General features: G+C 50.5%; 1 protein-coding gene across 1 annotated transcript in view; it reads right to left on the bottom strand.

Annotated features, from left to right (window-relative positions):
* Nucleotides 1-8,964, bottom strand: part of FBL (fibrillarin) — an 80,286-nt gene extending 71,322 nt beyond the window's left edge. The window contains exons 1-2 of the mRNA XM_069604967.1: nucleotides 8,828-8,964; nucleotides 2,408-2,527 (exon numbers count right to left, since the gene is read on the bottom strand). Coding sequence (XP_069461068.1) covers nucleotides 2,408-2,527; nucleotides 8,828-8,837 — 130 coding nt within the window. The 5' untranslated portion in view covers nucleotides 8,838-8,964. The remainder of the gene's footprint in view (nucleotides 1-2,407; nucleotides 2,528-8,827) is intronic.
* Nucleotides 8,965-12,564: the final 3,600 nt, after the last annotated feature.

Here is a 12,564-nt window from a genome sequence, read left to right as displayed (position 1 = left end):
TTTCAGCACCCACACACAGGCCAATGCAGAAGGTACGTTTATGTTCATTGTTTTTATTTAAACAGGTGTATGGATGCGTTGTGAGTGTATGGTGATGGATGCTCATGTGAATGATAGAGTGATTGCTGTATGAATGTGCAGCGCCTTGCATATACACATAATCATGTTCATTGTGTTAGGACCAGTGGGGCCCAGGGGACAGGGATGGTATCTTTTTACCGGACATCTATCATTCAAAACCCTCTGCCTTGTCCACAAGGCTTTCTGGGGCCTGGGTCCAAAATACCTTCAGCTATTCCTCCGCAAATACCTCCCCTCTCGAGCTCTTCACTCCTCTACCTCCAACTCCCTCGGGGTCAGTCGTTTATCAAAGAAACGAGCTGGGGGTAGATCTCCGTCTTCGGCTGGGGCCTCCCTCTGGAACAGCGCCCTGCCACTCTAAAACTTGAGGAGAACCATCTTTCTTCCTGCACTTATCAGACCTACCCTGTCTGCTGCCTTAAACGTAGCACTTGCAAATTGCTGGCTGCACTACCACTGTTTGTTTCCTTTATTATTTATTTATTGTTATTTATCTGTTTCTCCTCTGCTTCGCACTTTCCACTTCTCCCCCCTTCCATGCACTTTTCCCCTCACACTTGCGCGTTCTCAATGTCACTGGGCCTAGTAAGATCGCTGTTTTATTCTCCTCTGTTCCCCTCCCTTGCCTTGTCACGCTCTGAAACACTTGTGTACGAGCGTGATAGAAATAAAATATCAATGCCTGCCCCCTGGACTCCCAGCAACAATTGCAAACTGTTTGGCTATTTACCCATTTTTTGTTAAAAGTATGCTCTACAATGCAACATTTTAACCTATTATTTAAAAAAAAATTCACAGGGGGAACCCCCCCCGAACCTCCCCTCCACTTAAAAAAGATTCACCAGCCGCCACTGGCCCTCAGACTGCGTTGGGAACGGGATGGGGGAACCGAGGGACTATGGTGGGAGCACAATGGGCGGGAACCATGGGATAGTGATGGGAGCAGAGTGGGGAGAGCCCTGGGTGTGTGATGGGGTGGGGAGAGACCAGCGACTGGGTAGGAGTGGGATGAGGGAGCCCAGCGACTTTGATGGGAGCAGGTGACGGCGCGCAATATATACTGTCCATTTGGCATTTCTGGGGGGTCCCGACCTGCCCAAATTTTGCTCAGGGGGGCCCTGGCCAAAAAAGTTTGAAGACCACTGCAGTAAAACATACGTTGGTCCCCGGCCATCCCACTTTAGTGGACAAGCTAAATTTAAAGAACAAAGTCTCATTAGTTGCATTATCCAAGTGGTGTTATGCAACTTGTGCATAATGGGATTCGCTATGCATATATCACACGTACAATTTTAAACAAAACCTGCAATGATTCCACTCACTTTAACTGCCTCTACCCCTCCCAAAAATGTCATCTGATTCACCAACCCTAGTAGGTCTTCCGAGGCGCGCACACACAAGCACCGCCAAGGTTCTGTTCGACACTCCATGTTGAAAATCAGCAGCCTGAGTGAAGACTTTTTTGCAAATAGATTACCAGTCATTTATCGACACCCCTACCCCCGTCAATTAGGCTACAATCGGACAGTACAAAATATGCGGCCGCCCGCATGTTTCACCCTGCCACAGTGTAATGCCAGAAAAGCTTTAAAATATATAGTTTGAAAGACAACCATGCCAACATGTATGATCAATTGAAAAATGCATGCATCACTTCAGTTTTCCCCTGAAGAAAGCTAGCCAACCCCCTACCAGCCTCACTGATGAACCAGAACCCATTTCTTTCAAAACGTATAACGGGAAAGAAAAAAAACACAAATAACGATCCTACTAGGCGTTGTGACATTCGGATCCTGCAAGTGCAAAAGCAAAAAGAGCTGGGGGAGGGGTAGAGAAAGGAGGGCCCAGGGTTAGGCAGGTGCTAAAGGGAGCACAGGAGGACAATAGCAAGGGGATGACAGGGATCACCGTCAAGTGTGGAGAAAGGGGTGGACAGGATCCAGGAGGTATGCCAATCTCCCAGGCTAGTCAGGGAGGGGGCTCGAAAGGCAGTGCTAGTAGGTCAGGTACTGGGGTAGACTGGAGGAGGGTCTGGTTTCCTGCAAGATTCATAAGGGACCTGGTCACCAGTCACAGCAGACAGAAGCTGTAGCAGGGGAGGGCAAGGGGGAAGAAATTAGAGAAAAGCAATTACTTGAGCAGATTCCGGCTTAAGTCAGAGGCAGAGAGGCCATTCCAGAGGGAGGCTCCTGCCGAACTGAGATCTACCTCCCACACTGCTTGGAGAAGCGCCAGATCTGCAGAGAGTTGGAGCTATAACAAAGAAATAATGGCGATAATTCCAAATCTTGAAAAAGTATTTTCTCAGCCATTGTATTTAACTTACCTCTGCCACCCCGGAAGCCGCCTCGATCCCCAAATCCACCACGACCACCACGGTCACCAAATCCACCTCTGCCTCGGCCTCCTCCGCGGTCACCAAAGCCTCTACCACGTGGACTGAATCCTAGCAAACAAGAACACATGTTTTTAAATAAAAATGTAACTGATGTTTCCTTGTTGTGCTTGAAGCAGAACAGAACCACACTGTCAAATTGAAAAGGTATTAATCATGGAGAGGATGAGCTGGAATTCACGACGTAATAAGGCCTTGGGCATCTAGGCAAGGCTTACGAATCAAGGTCAAAGTAGACTGCTCCAAATCTTAAATTGAAATATGCCCATAACGACAGATTATGACATTTCCAGGACTACGGGTGCAGCAGCTTTTCCACTTTTTGTAGGGCAATATGGTATTTTTGTAAAACAAAGTTTAAAAAATGGGTAGCGTTTGCCTTTAAGGACAGACGCCAGAGCCAGCAGTGTCCCAGATCAATGTGGCATGTCAGTTGGTTACAATACCTTCCAGGGAAGAAAAGAAAGAAAAAAAAACACACTACCACTTCAACACATAATGGTAGTAACATTAAGCTAAACAGAATTAGCACCATTTCTAAATTCAAATTAGATCATGGACAGTGCAAGGAAGTACACCTTTGTAACAGTGCATCATTACCATCATTCCACTGACCACTAAATAGATATCAGGATAAGTACATTGATAAAAATGCACAGTAGGATGAGTATTACGGATATAAGTGTACAAATGCAGGTCAGAGATAAATCCTTATGGTCAAAGGTGTGCATGGTTACTTGCCCTGGCATTAGCAAGTTGCACATGGAGTGGCCGGAACATGGCCAAATACAATATGTGGAGCGTGTAAAGATATGGCCAATAGTGGGCCAATGTCAAGGAGACTTTTATGCAACCTTCTCTTGAGGTGCAGCATGTAAACCCATCTCACCATGCTTTACGTGCCCCCCCTCAACATTCCAAGATCAGAACATCGCAGCTGCCTGCAGAGCTGTACATTGGCTGCCCATCAGAGAAAGAATCAAATTCAAGTCTCTCAATCACCCACAAATGCATCTCCAAATCTGCCCCACCCAATTCGGTACATAAAATCACTACACCTCAGTCAACCAGGCACACAAGAACCCCATATACACACAGGCAGGGTCACCCCAAGTTAAAACGTGCAAGCAATATTGGGACGGTGTAAAAAAAATAAAATAATAAAGTCTTAAGTTAACTTGCATACGGCTTTGAAAGGGAAGCATTTGAGCAGTTGCCCAAATTAGAGCAGTTTGTTTGAGGTGGGAGGAACGTTGCACAATTTGGGTGCCTGTGTGGCAATGATCTTCCTACTCTCTGGACCTTATTATACAGAGGAATTACAACAGGAGGATTTAGAGAGCAAAGATGGTTGGTTGCCTTATACACTTGCACCAGGCGTTGCTAAGGTGAGTGAGCTCTTGCCACAACCCTCCTAGGCCCTGTAAATTTGTTTTTTGCTCCTTGTGTACCCGACTGGGCCTGGCACACATGTTGATCCTCCCTCTGCTTTCCCTCCCTCCTCGCAGCCCTTGTGGCTAAGGGCCCCGAGGCAAAGGGCAGCGTCAACTAGTGTCTGCACGAGTCAGCAGGGGGAGCCAGTTGCCAGCTGTCAACCAGAAGCAACCAAGTAAGGTAGGAGGGGCCCGGGTCAGGCATAGAGCCTCCACTGTACCCAGTTAACCCAGCCACATAGCTCTGCAGACTTAGATCTGTTCCTTTCTCCAGTATTTAAAATTGCAGTGTGAAACCTAGGAATTTTTTTCCACTATACAGGGATCTCAGACGTTGGTGTGTTTTTCTCTGGTATTTAAAATTATTTTGTAAAATTAGTGCCATCATGTGGTCTTGCCTTCTTAGCAAAGAAGGCAACTAGCAAACGTTTCTACCATTATCTGAGTTCCTGTCTGTTTGCGCTCCTCCCCTAGTGCCCCCCCCTCTGCTCTCCCCTACCTACTCTATGGTGCTCTCCATTTCTCTTTTCAAACTGCTTCTCAATCGACTATCCTGCTCTACTCACTAAATCTGGCAGGAAGAAGTTTAAAAGGGACTTCCTGGTCTCAACTCAGACCGCCCCTATCACTGACATACCAGCGCCTCCTCCAGGCAAACCCTCAGACTAGTTTTTTTTCGTTCCCTCTCCAGACCTATGGGCTTCATATGGTCTCTGTGCCTTCTCCTTTTTCTTCTCACATGAATGGCGGCAACCGGTGGGAGGCCCTCCTGGCCCCCTTCCACTCCTCCAAGGTCATCATTAAGGTTTATCCGAATGGTGCCGCCTGGGTCCAAGGCCCTCAGGCCAACCTTCTCTTTGATAGACGCTTCCCACACCTCAAATTTCCTTTCCTCTCCTGCTGCCCCACACACCCTTCAGCTACCTTGCATCCCCCTACTTTCTACTCCTTGGCTACCTTGCCCTCTCCATCCTCCTCAGCCCCCACCCCCGGAGGCTTCTACTACAACTCCGCAGGGCGTACCCCTCCCCGGAAGTCTTTCAAGGACTGCAACCTTCTCCATTTTGCCACTCCCAACTCTCGCTCTGCTGTCAAAACACTCCACTGACATCTGCAGTCTCCTGGAAGAACTGCACCTTAACATCCTTGGACTCACCTAGACATGGTTTATGGTCAGCTGTCACAAGCTTTTATACTCTCCTCGATGACTGTAAGATCCTCTCTGCGCCCAGATGCAAATGATCTGGAGGGGGTATAGCCCTGATCTCCCCGTAGTGGATCACTGCCTCTCATTCCTACGCAGGCCTACTCTTTCGAATGCCTCCTCTGTAGGCTCCCTCTCCTACCCATTCCCCTATTGTGGCTACCATTTATCGTCCACATGGTCAGATTTCCTTCCTCTCCTCTTCCCCCCTGGTCTAGACCACTCAACTGCTCCTTGGAGTTGAACATCCACACCTGGATGCTCCTAGTCCTTCCTCTGGACTTTTTCGCAACCTCTGCGACTCTCCCCCCTGGCCCGACTCACTCCGCAGGGCACACTCTGGATGTTCTCATCTCTTCAGACCTTCCACTTGCTATGCCTCTCACCACTCCTCTCTTGGAGTGATCACCTTCTCATTTCTTCCCAGCTCACCCTCTCTACCCCCAGGCCAAGCCAACTCCAACACTGCCACCCACTTTCTCAGTTATCAGACCCATGAAACGTGTGTCAGTTGAAGCTTTCGCTGCCACTTTCTCGCTCCCCCCTCGGCTGACACTCACCCTGACACAGCCCTTTCCATGCTCCACTCTACTATATTGATGATCTTGCCCCTGTAATGAGAATCCGCTTGAAGCCCAAAGCCAAGTGCAACTCCTGGTACGACTCAAGCCTTGTCACCCTCCAATGCAAGTACAGGGTGGCTGAGAGGAAATGGCATGTGTCTGGTACATCCTCTGACAAACTGGCCTGCTCCAAAGGCAATACCTGCTGTCTGCAACACTAGGAGAGCTCACATCCAAGCCTGCGTCTCTGAAGCATCTAACAACTCGGCCGGACTCTCTAAAATCTGCAAGGAACTGGCCAATCCTGCTGCAGTCTACCTCTCCTGTCCCCTTCAAGGCCATCTGCATGGCTCTGGCTTCTCATTTCATCTCTAAAACTCAGGACATTGTGTCCTCTCTTCCTCTTCATCCCTCTACTCCATGCTCTTCCCCTGGCACTAAGGTCTCTAGACAAGTCTAGATCTACAAAAGTCTTGTCAAAACAGGTTTATCCCTGTTCCCCCAAAACCACATTGACTCCTGCAACCATTCCTTCACCACTGGAGTCTCCCCCCCCCCCCCCCCCCCCGAAGCACTCCCTTGTGCACACTCCTTAAGAAACCCTCTACCGAACCGTCCGGCCCGGCTAACTCTCGGCCAAGCTCAATCACCCTTTCCTGGGCAAACTGCTGGAAAAGCTAACCATCTCCCAGCTTAATCCTCACACGGAATCGGTTTTTGTCTTCATGACCATCAGTCTGGCTTCAGAGCTGCCAGAAGCACGGAAACTGCTCCCCTGAACATCCGTGAAGACCTTGATCCCAACACCCCGTGTCCACATCTTACTTTATCTCTCTTCTGCATTTGATGTGGTCAGCCATGCCACCCTGCTCAACCGTCTACGTGATAACCTGGTTATCACCAGTCAGGCCCTGGCTTGGCAGACTACTTTCCTCTCCGATCGACCCTCCCAGGTCCAACTTGGGTCCATCCTCTCCAAATGCTGAGTTGCATGCATCATAGTCCTGCACTATGTGCACAATTCCCCACTGTCATCTGATCTATATGTTCGGTCTCCATGCAGGGCCAAGCTTTTGGCAGGAACAGAATGCAAGGAGTGCATAATACCGCCCGCAACACAGGCAGTGCATATCCCCCAAGACGACGCAGTGCATCGCACCCCCCCTTAAACCTCCTCCTGCAAAGCAGGCAATGCATATCCCCCCCAACACGACAGACAGCGCCGCCACCCCCCTTCAACCTCTCCAGCAACGCAGGCAGCACATATCCCCCCTAACCCCTGCCCGCAACACATATCCCCCCACTCTCCTACATGCCTCCTCCCGACTAACCCTACCCGCCCTCCTTTCCATTTACAGATTCGCCAGAGCGCCCGGGGACCAATTCCACTGGTGATGGTGCGCTATATAAGTACATACCCTGTCTGCAAACGCAGGCAACGCAACCCCCACCAACATGATGCAGAAAGCGCACCTCTCCCCCTTCAGCCCTCCTGCAATGCATTCCCCCATCCGCTGACCACAATTCACAGACAGCACATGCCCCCCCAATCTCCTGCCAATAATGTGCATGCCTCCTCCCAACTAAACCTACTCGCCCTCCTTTCTATTTACAGATCCGCCAGAGCACCTGGGGACCAATTCCGTTGGTGACAGTGTGCTATACAAGTACCTTTAACATAACATCCCCACCCGCAACGCACAGGCAGCACATATCCCGCCCATCCCCACCCCCTGCCCGCAACGCACAAGCAGCACATACCCCCCCATCCCCACCCCACAACGCACAGGCGGCACATATCCCGCCCATCCCCACAACACAGGCAGCACATATGCTTATCACAAAGAATTCACCCCGCCACATCTACAAGGCCAACCAGAACACCCTATGCAAACATGCTCACCGTGACCAGGGTAAAAAGAGCTAGAGCAGGAGTCGCTAGCTTCCCCCTACGACTCTCCAGGCTGAAGCTTCACTCAGTGCCTTCCGCAGAGCCATACAAACCACCTTGTTCAACACCACAGTCCCCATGCAACCACTCCACACCTCCCGATAACACAATAATACAGTCAGCTAGATGCAAGTAAATTATCAATTCAAAATATGTCAAAAGTACTTCCCTGTAAAATGTTCCTTCCTGTAACTAAGCTCCCTGCAAGTAACAGTGCCACGATGCCCATGGGCTGTCTGTGCACTATACAAATGTAAAAAAGTAAATAAAATATCCCCCACAACGCAGGCAGTACATATCCCCCACCACAACACAGGCAGCACACATCTCTCCCCCCTCCCCCCGCGAAAGACTGAGCATCCAACCAACCTGGCAGACTCCGCTAACACCCAGTTTCCCCTGGCCATACGTGAAGGCCACTCAATACGGTTTTGTATTTCTGGAATGTGCAGTTTTCTTACATTTCAAGTGGTTAAGTAAAAACATATACAATAAAAAAAAACGTTTACTAAGTCACAGAAGCGGAAGGGAGTGTTGGCCTCAGGAGCAGCTGAAGAAGTGGCAGGGCTGGTGGGGGCCATTTCAACATGATGTTTTGAGGTGGGGGTGGAGCTTGCCGTACAGCTGGCAAAAACAGAGGCGCTCATGTGGAACTTACGATATAATAAGGTCATAGGAATGCAGAAAGGCGATGAATGGGAGGGGGAGGGGGGGGAGATCTAAAACACGAAAGGCCCGAACTGAGGATTGAAGGGCCCTGGTGACGTCCCTGGATGGACTTCCGACGCACGGCCGAGGGCTCCACCAACACCATGCCCAGCATCCAAAGCGTGCACACACCCCAAACACTGCGCCTCCAACTCCCGCCAGGCACACTATAACAGACAAGCATAGCTAAATCTACTCAGACGCCTTCCTCACGAAATGCAACTGCATACACTCTACCTTCGACTTCTCACGGGGCAACCAACACCTTGCCACACGATGCAAAGGATTTCGAAACAAAATGTAACCTTAATCTTTGCAATCAACACCCTTCCCGCTCCTCAAGAGTTTGGCGAAGAGCCGATCGAGTCAAACTACAAGATTACACATCTCCAGACGTTATCCTCTTCGCGGTATTATACCACAAGCCACTCGATTTCGTTCCAGCGCCTCACGCATGTACCCACATATACCCCCACTTCGCTGCAACGATACCTGGCCTCATGTCGCTTGTTCTTCCGTCCGGTTCTCCTACTCCACACGTGTCCTCCTAATGCGAACAGTACGATCACCAAGCATGCGCACAAACGAACTGTGGCGTAGCGTATGGGCATTGAAATTGAGAACGTCTTTCAGGGGGCGGAGCCACTCTTTGGGCCCACGACTCACTGTCCACGAATAGGGCGGCCATTTTCAAACGGAGCGTCATGTCTTTAAGGCAGTGAAAAAATGTGAGAATATAGTTTTAGATAAAGAGAATTAAACATGAAATACATTGATTGTTATACTGTTGAAATTAAATACTTTTTTGATCAGTTTACTACTTACAGCTTTAATCTTATAAACTGATTTTGTATCTTGAGTTATCCCACTTGCTAGTTACTTCACATAGTAAAAGGCTTTTACTCGTCGCATAGCTATGTACATTCTTGGTCCTTTTTCGATAGTCCATTCCTTCGCGAAATGGTCGCCTTAACACCACCTCTGTCACTTGCTAAAAGCACAATGTTAAATGTTACTCAGTCCCGTTCTATGATGGTCGTTTCCTATTCACATGGTTTGCAACAGCTTTTTCAATCTACGAGGCCATACATGCCGACATTCTGTGACCAAAAATCTGTAGGAATCTTAAAGTTTCAAAAATAGTCAGGTGAGGAGGTAATGATAGGAATAGGGCACGTCAGCAGCCCATTGTTATTGAATGATCCCGCCGCCGGGTGTAATCAGACAATGAGGCGCCTGCCACGCCTTCAGCCACCACCCCAGCTCGGGGGAGCCCTTGAAAGACTCCCCCGAGCTGGCGTGGTGGGGGGCTAATGGCGCCTTTTGTCAAAGGCACCCATGGCGGAGGGGCGCACTTAGCCCATCGCCGTGGGCGTCCTTTTACATCAAAAGCCTCCATGCTGTGCCTTATCCCGCTCCGCCAGCTCGGGGAAGTCCTTGAAAGACTCCCCCGAGCTGGCGTGGTGGGGGGTTAATGGCGCCTTTTGTCAAAGTCACCCACGGCGGAGGGGCGCACTTAGCCCGCGGGTGCCTTTTGACATCAAAAGCCTGAATGCTGCGCCTTCTCCCGCTACGCCTGCTCGGGCGAGCCGTTGAAAGACTCCCCCGAGCTGGCGTGGGCAAACATTTTTTACAAAAAATAAAATAAAATAAACAAAAAAAAAATCGGAATTTGTTGCCAATAAAGCGGTAGGCGTAGGACTGCTTAAAAAGCGGTATCCAACCGCCTAAATCGGTAGGGTTGGCAAGTATGCGAGGCTATAAAAGTAAACCATGTTTACACCATGTTTCACCCACCCTACTGTGACAAGACCACACAGACCAAGAAGAATTCTAACCCAGGACTACATACTCAACCAGAGAAGATAGAGTAATTAGGCTCAAGCCTCGGTATCCTAAAATCACAGCCGATGGATACAAATCTATCAGTAAGAAGAAGAAGCGCGCACCATGTGCACTGCTGGCCAATGTACCTACTGTGTGAAGCACTGTGGAGACTGACTGGAATGAGTCAATAGTGGTTAGGGCATAGATGCCCATGTAGTTATTCTATGTCAGTTAAATAAAGTGGGCATGCCCGCCAGTGCGTGCCGGGAAGCCGAAGCGTTCAGACCTGTGTCCCGCGTCTCATTCAGGTACGGGGGGGCAAGGATTAACCACGGGGGGCCTGGGGCATAATACAAGCATCACACTGGCAACGAGGACGGCTGTGGGCACGGTGCTTACAATCCGATGGCAATTAATGCTTCAGCATTGTTCTCCGACGCCTGCCAGGAACGTACGACATCGCAGGGAAAATTACACCGCCATTTTTTGTGATCTGTGGTTGCGGCTCCACAGCAGGGTGCCAAGAGGGACCCCTTCCCAAAAACAATTTTTTTTCCCCTACACCGATCCATCAACATGAATAGGATGGCCATCCTTCCATGAAGCAACCATCATTTTTCCTGAGGCGGGAGCCCAGAACAATTCCACGCTGTGGCCCTAGGGTGGGTGCCTGTGCATTCACAACACCATAGAAGACCACCAGAAGACTAAGATTTGCGGCCTCCACGTGCCTGAGAGGCAGGGTCGGATTGGCCTTTCGGCCTGTGGCCGGACTAAAATCGTCGCTGGGGAGTGGGGGATGGTTTCTGGCCATGCCTGGGCCAGTTTGGGAAAAAAAAGTGAAGACATTTTTTTTTCTTCCAAAAGGCCTTTCATCCTTCTTAGGTTGATAAATGAGTACCAACACAGGTTGGGTGATATTGTATGCATATTTGTTCTATAAAAAAAGAGCTTAAGCGTAAGTGGCATACAGTAACATATCATTAGGCCTTGGAAGTCTGCTTGGATTCACAGTAATTTGACAATATGGATCTATGCACACAGATATTAATGATACATATAGTGATCCATTCTTGTATGAAATGTATATTACATTAGTGAAATCATTACCATATCATTTGTAGTGTACTTAGGAACAATACTATTTGATGCCACTTCCTGTTTTGTCAAGGGTTGAAAGGTCATTTTTCATCGCTTCCCGGGATGTCACTTTGGGGTGGGGACAAATGACATCACTTCTGGTGATGTCATCAGAGGTCAAGGGTCGTGAAGCGACGGGTGGGCCACTTTTTTTTGGGTGACCGGGCCTATTTCTTGTCCCAATCCGACCCTGCTGAGAGGTGGCTGTGCAGTCTGCCGTCATGAACAACGACGGTGGTGCCGCCCAAGATGCGGTTGGGACCCCACAAAGGGGAAGAGCGCCCAGACAGGGCACACTGGCCCCTGTTGTAAGGGAAAGAGGACAGAGCCCCTTTAAGAGGGGAGCTCAAGACTATGGGAGGGAGCGGGAAGCGGGAGGAAAGGGAGGGGCAAGGGAAGAGGGAAGTCAGTAACGGAATGGATGAATAAAGGGAAGGTCAGAAACACACTATGGCTCCTGTACAGTCATTGAGTGCGTGTGAAATAGCCCCCAAGAGGGGGTCTAACAACTGGCGACGAGGCGATGCGAACGCTAGCACTGCCGTGATGACTACCCTGGAATGAGGAGCCCCGTGTTGGCAGAAGGTCTGAGGAGTGACGCAGCGAGCCCGCAGGACCAGCAGTGGTGAATGGCCCATGCGCCCAGCAGAACAGGAAGACGGAGGGCCCGTGAGCCCTGCAGCGGAGGAGTCCAGGTGCAGGACCTGCATGCCCAACAGCATCCGGAGGCCCGTGTGCCGGCAGTGACCGAGGGCCGGCGCGCCCACAGTAACAGAGGGCCTGTGCGCCCGTAGTGTGGAAGGGCCCGTGAGCCCAGCAGTGGAGGTGGGCCCGTGAGCCCAGCAGTGAAGGTGGGCCTGTGAGGCCAAGGTGGAAGGGCCCATGAGCACAGCAGTGAGGGTGGGCCCGTGAGCCCAGAGTGGAAGGGCCCGTGAGCCCAGCAGTGAAAGTGGGCCCGTGAGCCCAGCAGTGGAGGTTGGCCCGTGAGCCCAGCAGTGGAGGTTGGCCCGTGAGCCCAGCAGTGGAGGTGGACCCGTGAGCCCAGCAGTGGAGGTGGACCCGTGAGCCCAGCAGTGGGGCCCATGCGCCCAGAACAAAGGACCAGCGGCTGTAGAACAGCCGGACCGGAAAGAAGACTGCGCCCGCAACACCTGTGACTATGCAGCAGGCCTGGCTGCCCGATCGCGTCTTCCCGCCCACCCGAGGAGGACGTGAGCAGATAGGGAACAGCTGCGGTCACGCTGAATCAAGGTAAGAGTCTC

The sequence above is a fragment of the Ambystoma mexicanum genome, chromosome 1p (genome assembly GCF_040938575.1).
Source record: "Ambystoma mexicanum isolate Mex_15411 chromosome 1p, UKY_AmexF1_1, whole genome shotgun sequence".
NCBI lineage: Eukaryota > Metazoa > Chordata > Amphibia > Caudata > Ambystomatidae > Ambystoma > Ambystoma mexicanum.
The sequence above is the reverse complement of the archived record's forward strand: the minus strand, read 5'-3'. Positions and strand labels throughout refer to the sequence as shown.